This window comes from Gorilla gorilla, chromosome 3 (genome assembly GCF_029281585.2).
Source record: "Gorilla gorilla gorilla isolate KB3781 chromosome 3, NHGRI_mGorGor1-v2.1_pri, whole genome shotgun sequence".
NCBI lineage: Eukaryota > Metazoa > Chordata > Mammalia > Primates > Hominidae > Gorilla > Gorilla gorilla.
The window spans coordinates 13,459,392-13,482,909 of NC_073227.2; the positions used below are offsets into that span (position 1 = coordinate 13,459,392).

Sequence of the window (23,518 nt, forward strand, 5' to 3'; positions counted from 1 at the left end):
TCCCTTGAGTGTGGGCTGGACCTACTGACTTACTTCTAAGGAACAGAAGACAGCAAAAGTGATGGAATGTCACTTTCAGTACTGGGTTATAAGAAGACAATGGCTTCCATCTCAGGCGCTTTCTCTTGCTGCCCCACCTGCTTGTGCTGAGGGGAGGTGGGCTGCCTTCCTGTGTTACCCTATGTAGGGTTCATGCAGTAAGGAACTGATAAAAGTTTGGATGTGTGTTCCCACTCTAATCTCATATTGAAATACAATCCCTAGTGTTGGAGGTGGAGTTCTGGTGAAGGTGATTGGCTTATGGGGGGAGCGGATTTCTCGTGAATAGTTTAGCACTAACTCCCTGGGTACTGTCGTGATATGGAGTGAGTTCTCATGAAATCCGGTCATTTAAAAGGGTGCAGTGCCTCTCCCCTCATCCTCCTGCTCCTGCTTTCACCCTGTGATGTGACTGCTCCCCCTTTACCTACCACCATGATTGGAAGCCGCCTAAGCTCTCCCCAAAAGCAGATGCTGCTTTGCTTCCTGTACAGACTGCAGAGCTAGGAGCCAATTAAACCTCTTCTCTTGGAAGTGACCCCGCCTCAGTTATTTCTTCCTAGCAATGCGAGATTGGACTAATCCAGCAATGGAAGAAGGCCAGCAGCTGGTGAGAAAATATGGCCTGTGTACAGCCACGCGAATGAGCTTGGAAACATTCCTCTGAGTCCAGACTTTTCATGGGACTGCATCCCCAGCTCATGGATTGATTGCAGCCTTGGGAGAAATCTTAAGCCACAGGCACCCGGTTAAGCTTCTGATCCACAGAAACTATAAGATAATAAATGTGAGTTGTTTTAAGCCTTTAGGTTGGGTGGGACAATAAAAGTTCGCAAGGCTGCTGCATGCATTATCGATAACTAACGCAATTATTGATAACTGTGGTTATCGATTAGTTATCGATAACGCATGCAGCAGCCTTGCGAGCTCTGATTGCACTGGTGAACTGACAGCACATCCTAAACTGGGCCCAGAATCTCCACCAGGTGCCCAGGTGCCAAAGGCGAGCTTTGCTCCCTCAAAGAGGACTGCAACAAAGGTGTCATGGAAATGAAGCTTTCTTTGGCATATAAATAGTTCGTGATTATTTTTTTTCCTCAAAAGATGTGTTAATGGAAAAGCCTGGGAAGAAGTCTCCAGTTGGTCACTCATTCCAGCAACTAGTCCTTCATAGTATCAAACTAGGTCAGGAGTTTCCACGAACTGTGTTGGTCCAACTCTTGGATCAATAAACCTTGATTTGTTTTTCCAGAGAACAAAAACTCTCTTTACATCAGAAGAGCTACGGTGGAAAAGAAGGGTTTGACTTATTTTCTGAGGTCCCAAGAGATCAGAAAATTTCAGTTTCAGCTGGGCATGGTAGCTCACACCTGTAATCCCAACACTTTGGGAGGCTGAGGCAGGAAGATTGCTTGAGCTCAGGAGTTCCAGGCCAGCCTGGGCAACATGGCAAGACCCTATCTCTACAAAAAAATAAAAACAAAAAAAAATTAACCGGGCTTGGTGGCATGTGCCTGTAGTCCCAGCTACTCAGGAGGCTAAGGTAGGAATATTGTTTGAGCCTGGGAGATCAAGGCTGCAGCAAGCCATATTCATACCACTGCACTCCAGCCTGAGCAGCAGAGTGAGACCTTGTCTCAAAAAAAAAAAAGACAGAAAAAGAAAATGTCAGTTTCATATGAGGAAAAATTTCCTGCTAATCAGAGCTGTCATACTATGCCTGGACTGGTTCATTGGGTGGTTAGCTTCTTGCTAGTAGACATAGGCCTGGATGTCTCAGCAGGAATGTTGTGAGAAGTTTCCAAGTATGTGTTCAAGAATCAGGCCAAGTTTATTCATTTACTAATTCAACAAATATTAATTCTACATGCTTCAATTACAGAATCCTGTAAGTGTAGAATTTATGACCAGAGGCTTCGATAAAAAGGGATTTGTTTTTTCTACCTAACAGAGAATCTGGGGGTAGGTGATTGCTGGTGTTGTTTCACTGGGTCAATAGTGCAAGGTTCAGAATCTCTCTGATTCTCTTGCCTGTAGTGTAGGAGATGGCTGCACAATGGCCACTATAGCTGCAGATATCACACCCATGTTCATGATCATAATCCCTGCTGCTGAGAAAAAGCGTCTGCTGTGTCTTTTCCTTTTCCAAGAGAGCAAAAACTTCCCTCAAAATCAGGGGTGTGCTGGTATTTTGGGGGAGAGGAGGGAGAGGGAAAGTCCTGACTTTTAACAGTTGCCAATTTCTTTATAAGTTCCCCTACTATGTCTGATTTCAAGCTACCACCATGACATTGCTGACTACGGCGTTGGAGAGAGAAGTCAGCAGCACACCATGATTTAGGATTTCCACCTACTGACACGGGAAATGCAAATCTTTAAGAACATAGTAAGAGTAAAATAATCAGGAAATAATGCATTTTGATGATTTATTATCTTTGTTTTATATTTATATTTACATTTAATTATATAAAATTAATATATAATTATATAAAATTAATATATATAATTATATAAATATCTAACATAGGCTGGGCACAGTGGCTTATACCTGTAATCCCAGCACTTTGGGAGGCCGAGGTGGGCAGATCACCTGAGGTTGGGCGCTTGAGACCAGCCTGACCAACATGGAGAAACCCCATCTCTACTAAAAATACAAAATTAGCCAGGTGTGGTGGTGCATGCCTGTAATCCCAGCTACTGAAGAGACTGAGGCAGGAAAATCACTTGAACCTGGGAGGTGGAGGTTGCGGTGAGCCCAGATCGCGTCATTGCACTCTATCCTGGGCAACAAGAGTGAAACTTCATCTCAAAATAAATAAATAAATAAATAAATAAAAATATATATTTATGTATAAATATATAATTATATACATAAATGTATATATTAATATATATTTATTATATATTTATTAATATATAAAATATGTTTGTTTATTTCTGAGACAGGGTCTGGCTCTGTCACCCAGGTTGGAGTGCAGTGGCACTATCATAGCTCACTGGAGCCTTGAACAGATGGCTCAAGCGATCCTCCCACCTCAGCCTCCTGAGTGGCTAGGATTGCACGCACGCACCGCCATGCCTAGCTAATTTTAAAATTTTTTGTAGAGACAGGGTCTTCCTTTTTTGCCTAGGCTGGTCTTGAACTCATGGGCTCAAGTGATCTTCCTGCCTCAGCCTTCCAATGTGTTGGGATTATATACGTGGGCCACTGCACCCGGTCTAATGCATTTTTTAATTTGCAAGTTTATATTATTTAATATTTTTAAGTACTGAATGTGTTGAACACCAACTTGCAGAATTCCCGAACAATGGACGGTCAGCTCTCATGTTCTGGTTCAAACAGCCCCAGCACACCATGGCTAGAAACCTCTCAGCCAACTTCCACTTATATCTCCCTGGGCAGGAGAATGTTGCTTGGCCAATCCCCACTAAGAGGAACTCTGGAAAGGCAAGAAACTATTCTGTTCTCTATAATGGAACGTGACCAGGGAGAAGGCAGCTGGCAGGGCCAGTTGGGCCCTCCAACCAGCAGCATCCACCATCGACCAACTGCCCTAGAACTTCACTGTGCTGGGCATTTGGGGCACTGTTATGAGTAAGAGTTTTCATTTTTCTTCTCATGGGGCTTCATGCAAGAGACAATTTGTTTTTTTTTTTGGAGACAAAGTTTTGTTCTTGTTACTCAGGCTGGAGTGCAATGGTGCAATCTTGGCTCACTGCAATCTCTGCCTCCTAGGTTCAAGTAATTCTCCTGCCTCGGCCTCTCGAGTAGCTGGGATTACAGGCATGCACCACCATGCCTAGCTAATTTTTGTGTTTTTAGTAGAGATGGGGTTTCAACATGTTGGCCAGGCTGGTCTGGAACTCCTGAGCCACCACGCCCAGCCAAGAGGCAGATTTTAAATCAATAAGTATAGTTGTGATGAATGCCAGAAAGAAGAAAGTGTGTGATGGGGAGGGGACCTACGTTATTGTCTTATATTTTAACACTTTCATAGGCAATAACTAAAAACTTAGAAGCTTAAAACAACACACACATTTAACCCAGTTTTGGCAAGCTAGGAGTTGAACACATTTAAGCAGGTCCTCTGCTTGGGGTCTCACGCTAAGGAGCTGGGCTACATCCTCATCTGAGGCTCAACCAGGGCAGAATCCATTTCCAGGTCCACTGAGGTTATTGGCAGAATTCATTTCCTTGGACCCGCTTGGCAAGGGCCCAGCTTTTTGCTTCCTTGCTTACGGGGCCCCTCCAAAGGTCCTTTCTCAGCACGGCATCTCCCTCCTGCAGGGCCTGCAGATGGAACCTCTCTCTCTAGTGTGCAAAGGTGATGCACTGTGACAGTGACATCCATTGCTTTTGCCAGAGGCTCTGTGGGTTAGAAGCCAGTCACAGGTTCTGCTCGTACCCAAGGTCAGGAAGATTATGCAAGGGCATAGGTCATCGGTCACTAGGGGGGGGTCAGTCACTTTGGGGTGTGGCTGCCACCACTGAACTTGGTGAGACTTTAAGGGTTGGTAGGAGCTGGCCAGGTACAGGGGTGAGGGTGTGTTAGGCAGGGGTGAGGGCATGGAGGGGGATGCAGAAGCCTGCACCCTGGAATGTCCTTTCACTCCCTGAGGTTTTGTTCTCCTGATCCCTGAGTAGATCCCAGAACACAGTGGGGCCCTAGCTGGGGAGAGGTAGGGAAGCATGTGATGTTCATCGGGGGACCTTGTTAGGCAAATCAGATTAGGGGCCAGGCTTTCAGTGGTGGGTGCGAGTGTGCAAGTGAGTGAGTGTGCAGGTGTGTGTGGGAAGGGAGATGGGGATAGGGTCAGCCCCAGCCACCATCAAGACCTCACCTGTGCATCCACCCATCCCAGCAGCATCCGTGAGTGAGTGCCTTCAGGGTGCAGGTCCTGTTTTGCACATGGAAGTGAATCAGAGTGGGACACTGCCTTGCCTTAGAGAGGTCACACTTCTTTTTTTTTTTTTTAACTTGTGATAGAGTCTCGCTCTGTTACCCAGGCTGGAGTGCAGTGGCGTGACTTTGGCTCACTGCAACCTCCGCCTCCTAGGTTCAAGCAGTTTTCCTGCCTCAGCCTCCTGGGTAGCTGGGATTATAGGCACGCGTTACCATGCCTGGCTAATTGTTGTATGTTAGTTTCACCATATTGGCCAGGCTGGTCCCAGACTCCTGGCCTCAAGTGATCTGCCCCCCTTGGCCTCCCAAAGTGCTGGGATTACAGGCGTGAGTCACTGCACTGGGCGAGAGGTCACACTTCATGCCAAGTGGGAGGCAGCCACTCAGACAGCACCCCTGCTGGCGCTGGGAGTGAGGGGTGCTCAGCGTCCTAGGAAGGCAGAGGGCTGCGTGAGAGGTTTGGGGAGGAAGGACTGGAGGAGGATTTGAGATTTTCACCTGAGCAGCTAGGTGGATGGAGGGGCTGTTTACTGAGAATCACAAGAATGTGGATGAGCAGGTTGGGGCACTGATAAAGCACTCTGCTTTGGCCCGCAGAAAATTTGAGATGCCTCCCTGGTGTCCAGCTAGGCCTTTGGGAGAGGTCAGGGCTGGGCATCCGACTTGGATGGATGTCTCTGGCAGGCAGCAGAGCATGTGGATGGTTTGTGAAGCCCAGAAGGGCATGAGATTTCCTGTAGCAGTGCCCACTGTGAATGGAAGGGCATTTGGCCTGAGCCCAGACATGTACAAGTTGGGCAGAGAAGGGGGTGGGTCCCTGGGACCCAAAGAGGAGCAGCTATGGAGGTACAGAAAAACCAAGTGTGTGGGGGTCACATGATGCAGGAAGCTCAAATAAGATGAGGAAAGAGGTTTTAAAGATGATCAGGGTTGGGGACAGTAGTTCATGCCTGTAATCCCAACACTTTGAGAGGCTGAGATGAGACGATAGCTTGAGGCCAGGAGTTTGAGACCAGCCTGGGCAACATAGGGAGACCCCATTTCTATAAATAAATAAATACATTGGTACTTGGCATTTCAGATGGGGAACAGCAAACACATGAAAGCTCTGAGGCAGGAAAGCGAAGTGATTAGTGCTTGCTTGCTCCTGGTTCCTTTATCAGGCCTTAAAGAGACGCAGAGACATCTCAGGTACTCCTTGGCCGAGCTCCTTCAGGGAGGGCCTAAGTTCGCTTCTACTTCACATCTTAAAAAAAAATTTTTTTTTTTGGAGACAGAGTCTCACTCTGTCGCCCAGGCTGGAGTGCACGCAGTGGCACGATCTCGGCTCACTGCAACCTCCACCTCCCGGGTTCAAGCGATTCTCCTGCCTCAGCCTCCCCAGTAGCTGGGACTACAGGTACGCGCCACCACAATCGGCTAAGTTTTTGTATTTTTAGTAGAGACGGGGTTTCATCTTGTTGGACAGGCTGGTTTCGAACTCCTGACCTCAGGTGATCCACCTGCCTCGGCCTCCCAAAGTGCTGGGATTACAGGTGTGAGCCACCGTGCCCGGCCCTACTTCACTCCTAACGCCCACCATACGTGCTTCCAAATGTTTGCTGAATGACTACAAGATGAACGAGTGAATGGGATTACGTTTCTTCGAGCGGCAGGCAATCCTATTCCTTGGACCTCAGTTTCCCTTTCTGTAAAGCAAGCCTGTCTCTCGCTCTCTGCCCTAAAAGCCTGAGCTCTGGGTTTGAGATGAGCGCGTCCTGTAGAGCTGACTCCAAGTAGACGTTGAGCTGGGTATTCTTGGAGGCGAGGATCGGGCCAGCTCTTGAAGCGGGTCCTCCCGCGGGACCCCGCAAGCCCAGTCCCAGCACCGCCCCGCCCAACCTCCCTTTGTTCCCCCAGGCCCCGCCCACTCCGCGCAGCTCGCTTCCCATTGGCCGGGGGGCGGGCCCTGGGCGCCCGGCTCCGCTGGGGGCGGGACCGCGGGCGGCGGGCGGGGCCGTGTGCGCCTGCGTGGTGTCTGTCCCAGCCGCAGCCCCACGCCGGCTGCAGCTCCGCGAGCCGAGCCGGATCTCGAGCGGGGTACACGGGCTGAGGCGGCGGCGGCGGCCCCGCCCCGGGGCTCCATTGTTAAGGCGGCTGCGGCTCTGTCGGCTGTTCAGCAGCGCTCCAGTCGGCCCAGGCGCCGCGGCGAGGAGCGAGCGCTGCGAGGCGGCGGCCTGAGGTGAGACTGCGCGACTGGCGTCAGGGTCTCCGGACCGGGCGGGGGTCTCTGCCCCGGGCGTGGAGGCTCCGAGCGGGGCTCCGCAGGGTCCGGGGTCGGGGTCCGGGGTCCGTGCGCCTGGGCTTTGTCTCGGCCTCGGGTGGCACCGGGGGCTGCGCGCCTGCTGCGACGCCGCGTGGGCCCGCGCGGGGGTCCCGGTCGTCCTGCGGGTGGGGGCCGGTCCCCACTGCTCCACAGCTCCCCGCGTCTGCCCGGAGGGGACTGCGTGGACCCGGGCGCTGGCTCCTGCCCGGTGCCCCCGCGGCGTGGCTGGTCCCCGTGTGCGTCAGAGGGAGCCCTGCGAAGACCCACTCGTGGGGCGGGGTCCGGGTCACCAAGAGTGGGAGGCTCCGCCGCCCTCCCCCGTAGCGAGACTGCTTCGTCCGACTTAGCGAGGGGACTGCGCGGACCCTCGGACGAGGGGTCCGTGACTCTGGATGGGGGCTCTTTCTCGGCCCCGCATGACGGCTTCCTGAGTGTTTTGTCACCTATAGGTTGCTGCGTGGACCCACGCGCGTGGGTCCCGGCCGCCCTGCGAGTGGGGCTCTGCGCCGCCCCGTGGCTCGTCTGGGTCGACCCCGCCTGGGAAGCGAGTGTAATGGGGGTCCGTGCGCGGGGGGCGCGGTTGGTGGGGGCGCACTGCCCCGCCCCGTGATTTATTCTCTCACTTGCCCGGCGGGTGGAAGCGAGAGGCGCGGGCCCGTAGCTATCGCGCAGCGGCCGCACCGTCCTCTCCCCTGGCCGGCGGGTCCCGGGGGGTGCGGGGCTGTCACCGCGCGTCCCACCGCCGCGCTTCCTGCTCTGGCCCCGGGCTGGGCTCTGATTGGAGGGAGCAGGGCCCTACTGCCCGGAGCTTCTTGATTTCTTCCGTTAGTAATGGGAAGAAAAAAAAAATCTGGAAAGCCAGATTGAACTTTGTAGCTCTCAGCGCCTGGAGAGTGGAAGAAACTCTCCCAAGAATTTGGCGGGCTGGAAAATGCGTTTCAAGCAGGAGCATCCACACCCACGGAATGAGGCCAAGGCAGTTACAGTTAGAGGTCAGATTTATGAGGGGAGAGCGAGGGTGAGGTCCGTGGGTGGGGAGACTCCGACCTCAGCTTGATGGGAAGACCTGATGCTGCGCCTCAGTCGCTGTATTTCTCAGCCATCAAAGAAAGTGGAATCACTCCTTAGTGAATGCTTTCATCAAACTTTTGAAAAACCTGTTATGTCCCAGGAAGCAAAATCGAACTGGACAGTTTTCCCCTTTTAAGAGAGTTAAAGATCCCGGAGACAAACAGCAGAAGACTCAAGGAGTCCAAATACCCAACCTGAAGTCTTTCTGAACAAGAGATGGTGTTTAAGTAACAGGCATACAAGACAAAACTGAGCTAATTACCGCAGCTGTGGCTCCTAGCCCTCTAGCGTGTCATGCAGGCCCTTTTGCTTTCTCTGCCATCGGCTGCCCCAGACCCCCACTCTACCCCGCACATCCAGTCATCAGCTCCTGCCGACCCATTGCTATGGACTCTGTTTAGGTGGCTCCCTTCTCTCTGAAGCTTAGCTTGTTCTCCTGAGGTCCTGGTCTTTAAGAGCTTATGATCTGCCAGGACAGATTGGCTTTGGGTAATACATGGTTAACTGTAGCACAGCTTGAAAAATGCTCTGATAGAGGTGGGCAGGCGCAGTTTGTACATGCGGGTAAATGCGAGCTCCTTTTTCAATACCATGAATCCAAGTATTCATGCTATTTTAAATCTGCAATTCTTTGACTCTCCAGAGGGTTTTTAGATTAATTTTTTTCTATTACTTCCTAATGTTTGTTGCATAGTGCAGAGTACTTGATTAAAACTTAGCAGGTCGGCCGGGCGCGGTGGCTCACGCCTGTAATCCCAGGACTTTGGGAGGTCGAGGCAGGCGGATCATTTGAGGTCAGGAGTTCGAGACCAGCCTGGCCAACATGGTGAAACCCCGTCTCTACTAAAAATACAAAAATTAGCCGGGCATGGTGGTGGGTGCCTGTAATCGCAGCTACTCATGAGGCTGAGGCAGGAGAATAGCTTGAACCCAGGAGGCGGAGGTTGCAGTGAGTCGAAATGACTCCACTGCACTCCAGCCTGGGCGATAGAGTAAGACTTCGTCTCAAAATAAAAACAAAAACAATGTACTGGGTCTACGTCCAGCTCTGGAATTTTCCTGGAAGGCCTTCTCTTCTGGGCTTCATTTTTCTCACCTTTGAGGATCGTAAACTACATAATTTCTAAGAATCTTTTCAGCCCTACACCTTTAATTCTTTCAAGCAAATATAGTAGAGAAAAATTCTCTTACCAGCAATGGTATAAATAACGGAGGCCTTTGAAAATGTGGATTCTAAAGTGGAAGTTCCTTTTCTTCTTCCGCTTTTTTTCCTTTTAAACAAGTTGAGTTACATGTGTATATACTTTATCTCAGAGTTAAGGACAAGTATCTATGATGAAACCTTAAGCAACTTTTTGGCAATATCTTTCATATTCTTCATAATTGTTTTATGTGCAACATCTTCACTATATCCAATTGGTTTGTTTTTTTCTCATTAATGGAGTTGTTGAGCTCAGATCTTTTTTTCAGGAGCATTTTGTTGATCTTTTAAGTGTCATGTGAAGTATGTTTCAACCTAACATTTTATTTTGGAGAGTAAAATGGGAGTAAATGGAATTTTGAGAGTGCCTTGAGTAGATGTACTTGGCTTTGTGTAATGGTTTGAAGCCTAGTTTAAAATTACGACCTGTGGCCAGGTGTGGTGGCTCACGCCTGTAATCCCAACACTTTGGGAGGCCGAGGCAGGCAGATCACGAGGTTAGAAGATGGAGACCATCCTGGCTAACACGGTGAAACCCTATCTCCACTAAAAATACAAAAAGTTAGCCAGGTGTGGTGGCACATGCCTGTTTTCCCAGCTACTCGGGAAGCTGAGGCAGGAGAATTACTTGAACCTGGGAGGCGGAGGTTGCAGTGAGCCGATATTGTACCACTGCACTCCAGCCTGGGTGACAGAGTGAGACTCCATCTCAAAAAAAAAAAAAAAAAAAAATTACCGCTTGTAAAAAATTGCATCACATGTTGAATGACCTATAGAGGAGCTATAGTTCTAAGGAATATGGTAATTAATTCTTTCAAATAGTAAGGCCAGGTGCTGTGGTTTACACCTGTAATGCCAGCACTTTGGGAGACTGAGGTAGGAGGATCACTTGAGCCCAAGATTAGAGGCTGCAGTGAGCTATAATCATGCCACTGCACTCCAGTCTGGGTGATGGAGTGAAACCCTTTCTGTAAAAAATAAAAAGGTAAATAAATAATTTAAAAATAAAATATTAAGCTCCTTTCCAATTTATCTGGTAAGGTGGGAATTGGATGTGCCTGAGTTTCTTAAAGCCACGTATCTGTGTAGAAAGGAGACACAATTTTCTCTGCTATTCCTAGTTATTTGGATGATTATAGGGATTAAAAATAGCCATTTGGTCAAGTCGTGAGCTACTGAATTACAATTTTTGCTTCACTCAGTAGGATTTTGCCTGTATTTTGATTTGCATTCTTAATTTAGGAAAGGTTCTTTGTTATATGCTCCATGTACTTTGTTCTTTTGGGGAATCTGATCTTAGGAGAGGGCTTCAAAACGCGACCAGATTTTCTTTATGGTTTTCTAGATTTTATTAATGTTTTAATAAAACTTAACTAGTTAATGCTGCTTCTGTGTCGAGGTGTTTTTCATTTACAGCAGGCTTGATTTTTATGTGGATTAAATGAAAGGGAGGGGATGCATGGATATGGAGAACAGAGAGGATACATTTTTGAGCTCTGCATTTCAGAGTTCTTTTCTCTAGCCCTGGCCGGGGTCCCAAACAGGGAACTTAATTCACTCTATCACTGAAGTATACCCTTGCTTTGATGCCATTGGTATGGTATCCTCGAGATTTGCTGTGGCTGCTAGGAGTGTTTCATAGTGAGAACTGATGCGACTTCTCTTTTGTCAGCTTATGAGTCTATAAGCCATCTTGTTCCCTTTAGTATTATCTGCCTGGAACTGGAAGGTCAGAGATGAAGTTTTCTTAGATTATAAGTCTCAAGTCTTTGCTGTCTACCTTCCTCTCTCTCCCATGTCACCTGCTGTTTTATTTTCTGTTTTTCATTTTAATGTTTTTATTGTATAGGTGTCTATTATTTCAGGCTACCTCAAGACATTTTTGGATATTGACAGGATATAAGTATGAATAAAATGTAAAATATAACTTTAGTTCTTTTTAGCAGAGGACTTGAATTCGATATGTGGCCCTACTAAAGCTTTTGTTAAGTCCAAGTACTTTTCTGAACTTCAGTTCCCTTACCTGTAAAATGGAGTTAATTGTTAGTAACACCTGTTCTGCCTAACTCAGGAGATTGTTTTGAGGATCAAATGAAATCATGAATGTAATAGAATTTTGCAAATTTTAAATAAAATATTGTATTACCTAAGATTAAAAAAAAAACCCCATTAAGAATGGAATGAATCTGGGTTTTCCTTTGAAATCCCAAATGTTTAATGTACAGAGAAGTCTTAATGTGTCTGTTGGGGAGCTTGATTAGGGTTGTTTTCTATCTTTAATTGGCCAGTATTGTTTTATATTTTAGCATTTTTGGGGAACATCAAATTTGTGTTTCAGTTATCATTAATATTTTGCAAAGGTATTGAATGTGCATGATTTAGTCTTTAACAATCTCTTCAATTATTTACATTCCCGTGTAAAAAATGAAGTAATGAATGTCCACGTAAATAACATTCCCATGCTTTAGCGAAGCATAATTTCTTGACATTGCAGTTTCTAAGTGCCCTGTCTTGAGGCTGGGAAAACTAAAGGGCAGTCAGAGGTCAAGGTCAGCAAAGCATCACATTTTGACATTTGAAATCCAGCAGCAGCATCACAGTGAACCCCAGTCCAGCACCCAGGAAGTTTCTCTGCACCTGCCTCTCCTCCAGCCACCTCAGAAGCTGTGTGTGCGCTGTCGGGCCTGCTTTCCTCTCCTCTGCCTTTTCTTTCTCTTCACCAACTTCTTCCGAGTGCCTCTGATATCCCAGACAGTGTCAGTGGGAGTACAAAGGCTAATAAACCCTGCCCTGGTCCTCAAAGAATTTATGTTTTCTGTGCAGATACTAAGTTATACTGTCATATGTAGTGTTGACAAACACGGATACAGATTTCCTGTGAAGTGCAGGAGCACCATTCTAGAAGCAGAGATGCAGAAGTGGGACTCGTGACTCACACGTGGAGAGCTGGAGTTTGTGGTCCAGTGGGAAAAACCGACCTGGACATCATTTCAGTGCAGAAGAGTGAGTGCTGGGTTGGGCTCCCTCGGGGCATCTGGAGCCGGGTGAGTCTGGTGTTTAGTCTTCTGTGTGGTACTTAGAGTTTATCAGTGAGACAAGCATTGGGAGGTTTCTAAGTGAAAGGAAAGGCAATCACTTACCTGAAACCTAAAATTTGTAGGTGTTCTGGGCCATTTATAATTCACTGTATCTGTTCTGTCAGAACAAGTCTATCATCTGTTGTTTTGGATGGAGTGTGGCCAGCCCTGCCTTTGGATGTAAGGAAATCAGGAAACGCTCGTCAGATGTCAACACCGTGCCAGACACTCTGCTAGGGATTTCCACGTAAATCACTATATTCATTTCTGTTGCTGCTTTAACACATTTCCACAAATTTAGTGGCTTAAAATAATTGAAATTGTATTATCTCACAGTTCTGTGGGGTAGAAGTCTGACGTGGGTGTCACTGGGCAAAAATCACCATGTGGGCTGGGCTGCATTCCTCACTGGAGAATTGTTTCCAAGCGCTTTTGGCCAAATATAGTTCCCTGTGGTTGCAGGACTGAGGTGTCCCCTTGCTGGCCATCTGCTGGGGGCTGCCCTCAGCTCCTAAGGCCTCTATCTGGTCTCTGCATGTGGTCCCATCAGCTCAGGACTAGCTAGGCCAGGGACCTGGTCAGGCCCTCCAGTTCCCCTGGGCGCATTTCTCTTCTTCACTCAGAGAAAGTTCTATGCCCTTTTTTTAAATATTTTTTTTGAGATGGAGTCTCGCACTGTTGTCCAGGCTGGAGTGCAGTGGTGTGATCTCAGCTCACTGCAACCTCTGCCTCTGGGGTTCAAGTGATTCTCCTGCCTCAGCCTCCTGAGTAGCTGGGATTACAGGTGCTTGCCACCGTGCCCGACTAATTTTTGTATTTTTAGTAGAGATGGGGTTTCACCATGTTGGCCAGGATGGTCTCGATCTCTTGACCTCGTGATCCGCCCAACTTGGTCTCCCAAAGTGCTGTGATTACAGGCATGAGCCACCGTGCCCGGCCAGTTCTATGCTCTTAAAGGCTTATGGGATTAGATTGGACCTCCCTGGTTAGCCCAGGATACTCTTCCTAAGGCCTGTGGCAAAGCCCTTTGGCCATGCCGTGTGACATAGTCACAAGTCTCGGGGGTTAGAATCTCCCACCGCAGTTACCATTCCACTTACTACAGCAGCCTGGGAGGTGGTTTTCAATGCCTCTGGTTAACAGATACCAATTTTTTTTTGCAAATCGTCAGGAACATGAAGATCCCCCCTTTTTTTTTTTTTTTTGAGAGTCTCGCTGTGTTGCCCAGGCTGGAGTGCAGTGGTGCGATCTCGGCTCACCACGACTTCCACCTCCCGGGTTCAAGGGATTCTCCTGCCTCAGCCTCCTGAGTAGCTGGGACTACAGGCATGTGCCACCAAGCCTGGCTAATTTTTGTATTTTTAGTACAGACGTGGTTTCACTGTGTTGGCCAGGCTGGTCACAAACTCCTGACCTTGTGATCCGCCGGCCTTGGCCTTCCAAAATGCTGGGATTACAGGCGTGAGCCACTGCCATGAAGATCCTTCTTAAATAGAAAATCTGTTCCTCTGACTTGATGTGAGGCTGTTGGTGAGGTTTATAGCAGTGGAGACAGGTCCTTCAGAAACGGAGCTAAACTTTCTGTTTTGGAGTATTTTGATGGCCTGCCCTGATTACATAAGTTTTGCTAAGAAGTCATTAGAGTAATTCCTCTATTGGAAGAAACACCCATATGGGGAATTTGGGACCTTGCCTTTTCAAGTTTTACACAAAGAACTCTTCATGGGGTGAAAAGTACATGATTCCAGGTCAATTTCTAGAATGGAAACAGCTGAATCAACCCAACAGCGATTCACATTCCTGAGTTTTAGAGAATCTGATTGTTACAAGGCTGAAGCAAAAAGCCCAATAAACAATGTTTGTACCTTTATTAATAGTTAGGAATTAGGTGCATCCTGTGGTCAAGAAAACAACTGATGGTGGTCACCAAGTAGTTTAAAACCAAGCAGGACCTCGTTTTATCGTGTGGGTGTTTTTGATTTTTTTTATGAAGTTTTTTTTCCTGTGCAATAAATGACAAGCTCTGACTTGAAATACATTTCCTTTAAGAAACCAGAATCTAGGGCCAGGCGCGGTGGCTCACGCCTGTAATCCAAGACTTTGGGAGGCCTAGGAGGGCGGATCATGAGGTCAGGAGATCGAGACCATCCTGGTTATGGTGAAACCCCATCTCTACTAAAAATACAAAAAATTAGCCGGGCATAGTGGCGGGTGCCTGTAGTCCCGGCTACTCAGGAGGCTGAGGCAGGAGAATGGCGTGGACCCTGGAGGTGGAGCTTGCAGTGAGCCAAGATCGTGCCACTGTACTCCAGCCTGGGCGACAAAGTGAGACTCCGTCTCAAGAAAAAGAAAAATAAACCAGAATCTATAATCCTAAGGTTTTTAACCTGGCTTTCAGAAATTTATGAACTCCTCAAAATCCTGTGCAAAAATGTTGTGTATATGCATCCATGTGTGTTTATGGGGAGACGATTTATAGCTCTCCATACATTTTCAAAGTGGTTGCATTCCAAAAAATTTTAGAACACACCACTTGGGCCTGGTGTGATGGCTCACACCTGTAATCCCAGCACTTAGGGAGGCTGAGGCGGTAGGATCCACTGAGGTCAGCAGTTCAAGACCATCCTAGGCAACATAGCGAGACCTCCACCTCTACCAAAAAAAAAAAAAAAAAAAAAATGCTGGGCGTGGTGGTGCACACCTGTGATTCTAGCTACTCAGGAGGTTGATCACCTGATCCCAATAATTTGAGGCTGCAGTAAGCTAGAATTGCACCACAGCGCTCCAGCCTGAGCAACAGAGCAAGACCCTCTCTCTGAAAAACAAAAACAAAAAACCATATCACTTAATATACTATTCTTGTTGGTCAAGTATCAGATTTTGTTTAAAAATTAAATACTCATTTTTAGCAAAGGTGTACAGGCATATAGTTCTAAGAGTCAGAAATTAACAAGGCTTAGAACAAAACCCAGCAATCCCCTACCTTACCCTTCTCCACCCTGATCCCTGTTCCTTGGAGGTTACTGAGTTTATGTTTTAGCTCATTCTTCTAGATTGTGTGAAAGACAGGGAGATGTCCTGTGGAAGACAAGGATTCAGGTGGCTTACCCTCCCTCCTCCTCCTGTTGCCCACGTTTTTCTCCCCTATCCTCTCAGTATAATTATTGTGATAGTGAGGCCAGGCACGGTAGCTCATGACTTATCCCAGATTTTTGGGAGGCCGAGGCAGGCAGATCACTTGAGGCCAGGAGTTGGAGGCCAGCCTGGCCAACACAGTGAAACCTCGTCTCTACTAAAAAATACAAAAATTAGTCAGTTGTAGTGTTGCACACCTGTAGTCTCAGCTACTCAGGAGGGTGAGGCACAAGAATTACTTGAACCTGGGAGGTGGAGGTTGCAGTGAGCTGAGATCGCACCGTAAGCTGAGATCGCACCACTGTACTCCAGCCTGGGCAACAGAGGTAGACTCTGTCTCAAAAAAAATTACTGTGATAGTGGGATACATAGTACAATAGTGTATATATTTAGTATTCATCCTGGTTTTTGGCCCAGAGCTTCTAAAACCCTTGTAATTTCCTGATAGGAACATCATTGGTTATAATATTTGGTCTTAGGTTTCAATTCCTGACACAAGAGCTTCTAAGACTTTTGGAATCTCTGGAGTGATAGGAGTGTCTTTTGTATGATAATGAGATGACAGGTGGCTTTGGGCCCCTAGACAGGTTCAGGATTAGGGCTGGTTGCCAGAAAGACCGAGGTATGATTAAAGAGTTGGACATACCAGCCCTACCCCTACCTCCGGGGAGGGGAGACGAGACGGGCTGGAGATTGGGCTAGTCACCGGTGGCCAATGACTTAATCATGTCTATGTTAAGAAAACTCCATAAAACCCTCTAAATATTGGGTTTGGAGAGCTTCTGGTTTGGCGAACTTATTTGGTGCTGGGGAGGTGGCACTCCCAGGAAGGGCATGGGAGCCCTGACCTCCCTGCCCCGTGGTGTGCCCTGTGTGTCTCTTGCATTTGGCTGTTCCCGTGTTCTATTCTTTGTAATAAACCAGTAAGAGTAACTAAGTGCCAAGCACTTTGTGTGTCACCTCTCTTACTTTTTCAGCAACACTGTGTGGCAGATAATGTCCTCATTTTGCCGGTGACAAAATGAGATTGATGCATTGAGTAACTTGCTCAAGGTCACATAATAAGAATTCAAGCTCTGACTCCGAAGCCTGTGCTTTTAACCAGCATGCTGCATACATGGCCTCTTTATTTGTTAGGATTTTTGGTGTCTCTAGGTCCTGATACCAAGTTGACCGTTGTGGCCTGGAGCTATTATAACGGAGCTTTTAGCGGTCCTGCTGAGAACAGAGCCGGCACCTCCGGATTGGCAGGGCAGGGGCTGTTCCTGCTGTGAGCTGCAGGCCACTCCCTGTAGCCCTTGGCTGATCTTCCTCATCCACTCCCTCCCTCATTCAGTAGTTCCTGAGTGCCACCTCTGTGTGGAGAAGAAGGCAGCATTCCAGCCCAGGTGGGGCCTGCAGGTACGCACAGGAAGAGGCAGCTGTGCACTGAGCTGACTGTAGGCTGGGACATTGTGGCTCCAGAGGTGCAGATAGAATGCCGTGGGACTGCAGAGGGAGCACGTGCTTCTGAAAGGGAGGAAGGGGGGCAGGCACCACAGAGGAGGTGTATTTGAGTTGGACTTTGAGGGAGGAGTTGGATTTCCACAGTGGAGCCGAGCAGCTGAGGCTTTTTCAGCAGCTGAAGATTACAGCCAGCCAGCCCCAAATGTTCAGCTTTTCCTGAATTCTCTTTGTTTTTTAGGACAGTGCAGTAAGTTTTCAACAGAGAAAAAGCAGTCACCTCCATGTCATTAATGTTCTGCAAATTCTGTGTGTAGTTTTTGATGCTTAGCAGATGGGGGCGGCCTGGGCCATAAAAGAAGAGCCTGTGTGTCCACCTGTTTGGACATCAGTCAGCTGTGGCACAGGGCAGTGATCACGCCTGCTCCTGAGGAACTCTGTACTTTTATGTGGAGAGGACAAAGAAAGCTGTTGTACAGGGGGCAGGAGACATTTCACCTGCAAAGCAAGGCACAAAATACTTAGTCTGTGCCCTGCATGAGAAATGTAGCAGAACTGTGTGCTGATTCCCACCCCTGCCTCCTCTCCTGAGAGCAAACCATCCTTGGTACCACGGTGGAAGGCATTTCCGAAGCCTCTGCGATCGGAGTGATCTGTTACTTGCCCATTGAGCCTTAGGGGCAGCAACCAGGTGCTGTGGCTGAAACACAGGCCTTGGCCAGACCTGGCTGGGCATGCTGGCTCTGCCACTGATTGTGAATTACAGAACCTTGGAGAAGTCATTGTCTTTCTCTGTGCCCCTCATGTAAGATGGGGAACACTGTGGCCATTGCAGGAGGGCAGACAGGTGGGACAAGTATGAAGTGCTTTGTATGTGTGTGGCATATGGTGAATGAAATGGCACTGATTGACATTATTGATAGTAATAACAGGTTTAATTCAGGAATAAAACTGGTAAAGTAGGCCAGGCGTGGTGGCTCACGCCTGTAATCCCAGCACTTTGGGAGGCTAAGGTGGGCGAATCACGAGGTCAGGAGTTTGAGACCAGCCTGGCCAATATGGTGAAACCCCATCTTTACTAAAAACACAAAAATTAGCTGGGTGTGGTGGCGTGTGCCTGTAGTCCCAGCTACTTGGGAGGCTGAAGCAGGAGAATCGCTTGAACCCGAGAGGCGGAGGTTGCAGTGAGCCGAGATGGCGTCACTGCACTCCAGCCTGGGCGACAGAGAGAGACTCTGTCTCAAAAAAAAACCAAAAAAACAAAACCTGGTAAAGTATTTTACCCAGCCTGGGTACGTGTGGTAGAGCTGAATGAAAGAGCTTAGAAAAAGATGACTTGAGAACTAGCTCAGCGGAGGAATCAGGTGGGATTTGTTGTTGTTGAGTAAGTGAAATTTGCACCTGCTTTCTCCCAGGCCTCATTGAGTTGTGTAAAATAGAGAGCTCAGGTCGCTGTGCTGGAGTGGGGTTGGGGCAGTTTACATTTAGCCAAAGGCACCGGTTGAAGAATGCATTGCTATTACGTGAGGAACATTGGGCTTTGAAGCAGAACTGGATCCGTGTTCTTGCCTAGTAACTCTAACTATCATCTAGTTTGTAAAGGGACTGAAAATTCTTATCATGATTGGGGTATCTGCATTGGTTTGTATAATATAGATCATATGAAAGAGCATTTAGGCCGGAGGGAGGCTTTTCATCTCTATGACTTGACTTTCACAGAACAATTCCATCATGATTTGAAGATTTTTGAGCCAAAATTACATTGTTCTGCTATGTGTTTGGGGCAACTTTATACATACACATTGGCTTAAATATTTCAGATGATACAAGAATGTGTTTTTGGGGTAAAAAGCTGAAATTTGTATCCCCCCCTTCTCTAGAAGTAACCATTCTGCATAGTTAAGTCTGTATTCTAGCTATTTTGTATATTATAAATACACTGTGAATATATGAGTGTATATATACATATATGTTACACAAACATTTTTAGAGATGGAATATTGCTGTGTTGCCCACACTGGTCTCAAACTCCTGGGCTCAAGTGATCCTCCTGCCTCGGCCTCCCAAAGTTTTGGAATTACAGACGTGAGCCACTGCGCCTGGCCTGTGTGAGTGTATTTACTAATTGCTAAGTTACTGTGTTCAATACGTGTCCATTGAACTCCTCCATGTGCCGGGCATTGTTCTGAATGCCTTATATGCACTAATTCACTTAATTTTTAGAGCAGCTCTATTATTGTGATCCTTTTACAGCAAAGAAACTGAACCACAGAGAGGCTGGGGACTTTGTCCAACATCACACAGCCAGTGCTGTTGGAATTGAGGTTTGAACCCGGACAGCTGGCTTCGGAGCTCTTAGCTGTTATCGTAGATGGCACACCCAAACCTTAGGGCTGCCTCCCAAGCCTTGCGTCTGATACGGGCTCACCTGAGCTCTGCTAGAGCTGTGTATGTGAGGTTTCTTTCCTCTTTAAGAACACAAGTCTTGGAATTGTCCCAAACCCTGGTAGGACCTCTTGAGGACCAAAAACAGGGATTCTTCAAGCCTGCCCCAAGGCCACATCTCTGATTGAGCTACTTGGAAGGTAGATGTGGAAGGGAGTAATTTTGCCAGGACAAAAGGTCAGGATGGCTGGGCTGACTCAGCACTTTGGGAGGCCGAGGCAGGTGCATCACCTGAGGTCGGGAGTTCGAGACCAGCCTGGCCAACAAGTTGAAACCCCTTCTCTACTAAAAATGCAAAAATTAGCTGGGCATGGTGGTGGGCACCTGTAATCCCAGGTACTTGGGAGGCTGAGGCGGGAGAATCGCTTGAACCAGGAGGCGGAGGTTGCAGTGAGCTAATAGTGCGCCGCTGCACTCCAGCTTGGGCGACACAGCGAGACTCCGTCTCAAAAAAAAAAAAAGAAAGAAGGGGAAGGGGAATGGCTGGGCTGACTCATCCTAGGGAAGAGGCCCTACAGCAGCCATAGGACCTTGGCCACTTGGGTGGAAAAGCAGGAAGGAAGAGCTTCACCCATGGCAGTGTCCTGGACTGCAGAAACTACACTCTAAATAGTCCACGTCCTGGAACCTGGCCACCCCATTTGCTTCTCTCCTCCTTGGGTAGAGGGTGTGGGGAACTTTCTACCCTGGAGGCTGAGCAGTGCATCTTCTAACCACGGTAGGCATTTGTCCGTCCCTGGGAATACAAACAGTATTCTCATAACCAGCCCAAATACTCCTGAACAGCTTTTTGTAGGATGAGGTGGGGCAGGGCAGAGGTTCATTTTGACTCATAGGTACCTTTTCCACTTTTACTGCTGATAACTGCGTTACGGATTAAAGTTTTGTTTTTGATACTGAAGAGGGCTTAAGAGAGTTAGATATTATGGCACATGTAAGTCTGCTAAAATAGAACTGTGGGGTAGTGTAGGAGAATCTCCTCTTAATTATGGATCATATATTGTGAGCATTAGAAGCCATGTGTACCTAAGTTGAAAAATCAAAACATATCTTGTATTTGGGTGACCCCGGTAAGTCTGGATACCACTGCGCCTTGTGTGAACACAGGATGCTAAGGTGTAGGGATCAACAGTCTTTTTCTGGACATCTTGCGCTTCTCCCTCGGGGTAAAGTGGGGCGGCAGTAGGAACTCACAGCTGTTGGGCAGCTAATATTTGTCAGCTATTTTACATGTGGGATTCCATTTAATGCAGTCTTGGAGGTAAAATTATTTTATTAAAGATGAAGATAGAGGCTTAGAGAACTTAAGAAAATTGTTCAAGTTCACATCATTTCTTTCTTTTTGTTTTTTTTTTTGAGACAGAGTTTCGCTCTTATTGCCCAGGCTGGAGTGCATGGGCGCGATCTCCGCTCACCACAACCTCTGCTTCCCAGGTTCAAGCGATTCTCCTGCCTCAGCCTGCCGAGTAGCTGGGATTACAGGCATGTGCCACCACGCCTGGCTAATTTTGTATTTTTAGTAGGGACGGAGTTTTTCCTTGTTGGTCAGGCTGGTCTTGAACTCCCAACCTCAGGTAATCCGCCTGACTCGGCCACCCAAAGTGCTGGGATTACAGGTGTGAGCCACCATGCCTAGCTAATTTTGTATTTTTACTAAGGACGGGGTTTTTCCTTGTTGGTCAGGCTGGTCTTGAACTCCCAACCTCAGGTAATCCACCTGACTCAGCCACCCAAAGTGCTGAAATTACAGGTGTGAGCCACCATGCCCAGCCAAGACCACGTAATTGCTTAAGTGGAAAGACGAAGTACTGGATGAACTCAGAAGTTTGACTTCAAGGCCCTTGATCTTTCGGTAACATGTGGTTCCTTCCCTGGTTGGTGGGGAGTGACTGAAGAACTCAAGGAAGCTGCGTTTTGTGGAAAGAGGACCTGAGGGGTATATGGTCTCTCCAGGCTTGGAATCTGCCACGCTGGGCTTCTGAATTCTATAGCTTGGTCATACAGAGAGAAGCCCCTCATTTAAGACTTATTCTTTGGGGGAAATAAAGGAAGGCCGCCCATATGAGGACAGGCAGAGTTGACTTTCTCAGAGCTGCTGTGGCAAGGGAGTCGGTGTCGTCACTTGTATGTGGCAGAGACTCACGTGCAAGTGAGTGGCGGATGAGGAGTGGGGAAGCTTCAGGATGGAAAAGAACGGCTCCCGGTGGAGGCTGTTGTGGGGTCTGGAGGCAGCTCTGCAGAAGTGGGGTGTCCTATGTGATTGGTTAGGGGCGTATTTGGCTTTCTCTGAATGATCCTAACTGGGAAACAGGGGCCAAAATTAGGGTGGCTGTTAGTTTTGAGTCAAGTCCTGGCCACGTGGGACAGAGTTGTCATTTAGCTTTCTGGGTTGTCCAGAGAGAACAGTCTGGCTTCCTGTCTGATGTGCTAGCCTGGCTGGCCTCCTGGCTGTTTACTGTAGATAGGAGGTTGGTTTCCTGGGCCGGCAGCTGCAGATTGTGGTCTGAGTTCTGTCTTTATACACGTGGTCAGGCATGGTCTGTTTGGATATTCAGTCCCTCCTTTTTCTTGTCAGTAAAAATATCAAATGACAAATTGGATACACTGGGAATTTTTTAGATGTCTGTGTCCCCTGGAAGCAGTTTTCACGTTCACATTTAATCAGAATGAATAGAAACAACTGGGCCATTTATCTTGAAGATTTAAAATAGGAAATCTTCGACAATAGTACCTAGGCGCCATTGCCTGTCTGTCCATCGTTAGGGAATCTGTTTTGATCCACTGCTGGCTCATCGTCCACCAGTATGTGGTTGATCCAGTTCTCTATACATCTTGTCTTTTGTGCATCTCATTGTTTGTTAGTGTTAGCTTTTCCACTTCATCAGTGTAGTTTATTTGTGTAACCTTTGTGGGTAGGAAGTTATTTGTGGAATTTGTGAATGGAAGGGACCTTGGAGGTCTGCTAGGTCAGCCCAGTGATTTTAAAGATAAACGGAACTACAGGGAAACGTTCCAGCTTTTTTGGTGGCAAAGCCAGGAATAGAAAGCAGTATTCTTTCTGCCACAATGTCATTGAAAGACAACTAAATGTGGGCCTAAAATGCAGCATCACTAACTTTCATTTATCTCTGCTTCTGACTCTTGTTATCAGACATTTTAAATTGACCTTAATGTGTTAGCAGAAATATAAAAAGTACTGACTTGTTTGCATATAAGGTACCTTTTCTCCTGCTCATTTGGTTGGTTGTTTAACAGGATTGAAAAGACATTGTTATAAACTGAATGTTTATGTCTCCCCCAGATTCTCGTACTGGAGCCCTCACCCCCAGTGTGATGGTATTAGGGGATGGGACCTTTGGGAGGTGATTAGGGTTAGATGAGGTCATGAGCGTGGGCCCTGGTCTGACAGGATTAGTGTCCTTAGAAGAAGAGAAACCAGGCTGGGTGCGGTGGCTCACACCTGTAATCCCAGCACTTTGGGAGGCCGAGATGGGCAGATCACAAGGTCAGGAGATTGAGACCATCCTGAAACCCTGTTTCTACTAAAAGTACAAAAATTAGTTGGGCGTGGGGGCGTATGCCTGTAATCCCAGCTACTTGGGAGGCTGAGGCAGGAGAATTGCTTGAACTAGGGAGTCAGAGGTTACAGTGAGCCAAGATTGTGCCACTGTACTCCAGCCTGGTGACAGAGCGAGACTCCATCTCAAATAAAAAAGAAGAGGAGAAAGCAGAGAGCTCCTACTGCCCTGGTGTGAGGAAACAAGAAGAAAGGTGGCTGTCTGCAAGCCAGGAAGAGGTCCTTGTCCTGGAACTGAGTTGGCCGACACCTTGATCTTGGACTTCCAGCCTCCAGAGCTGTGAGAAATAAACTAACGTTTAAGCCACACAGCCTATGGTA

The 23,518-nt window shown here is 47.6% G+C and overlaps 2 protein-coding genes across 2 annotated transcripts in view; one reads left to right on the top strand and one right to left on the bottom strand.

The window, feature by feature from the left end:
• Positions 1-6,604: 6,604 nt before the first annotated feature.
• On the bottom strand, positions 6,605-7,666 carry LOC101149121 (collagen alpha-1(I) chain). Its single transcript, XM_031010217.3, is given in 3 exon segments — positions 6,605-7,261; positions 7,263-7,627; positions 7,630-7,666. Coding segments are annotated over 3 exon segments (1,059 nt in total).
• The window catches only part of AFAP1 (actin filament associated protein 1), a 179,272-nt gene continuing 162,897 nt past the window's right edge, over positions 7,144-23,518 (top strand). Inside the window, exon 1 of the mRNA XM_063705170.1 lies at positions 7,144-7,164. The gene's annotated coding sequence lies outside the window, so the exon portion shown is untranslated. The remainder of the gene's footprint in view (positions 7,165-23,518) is intronic.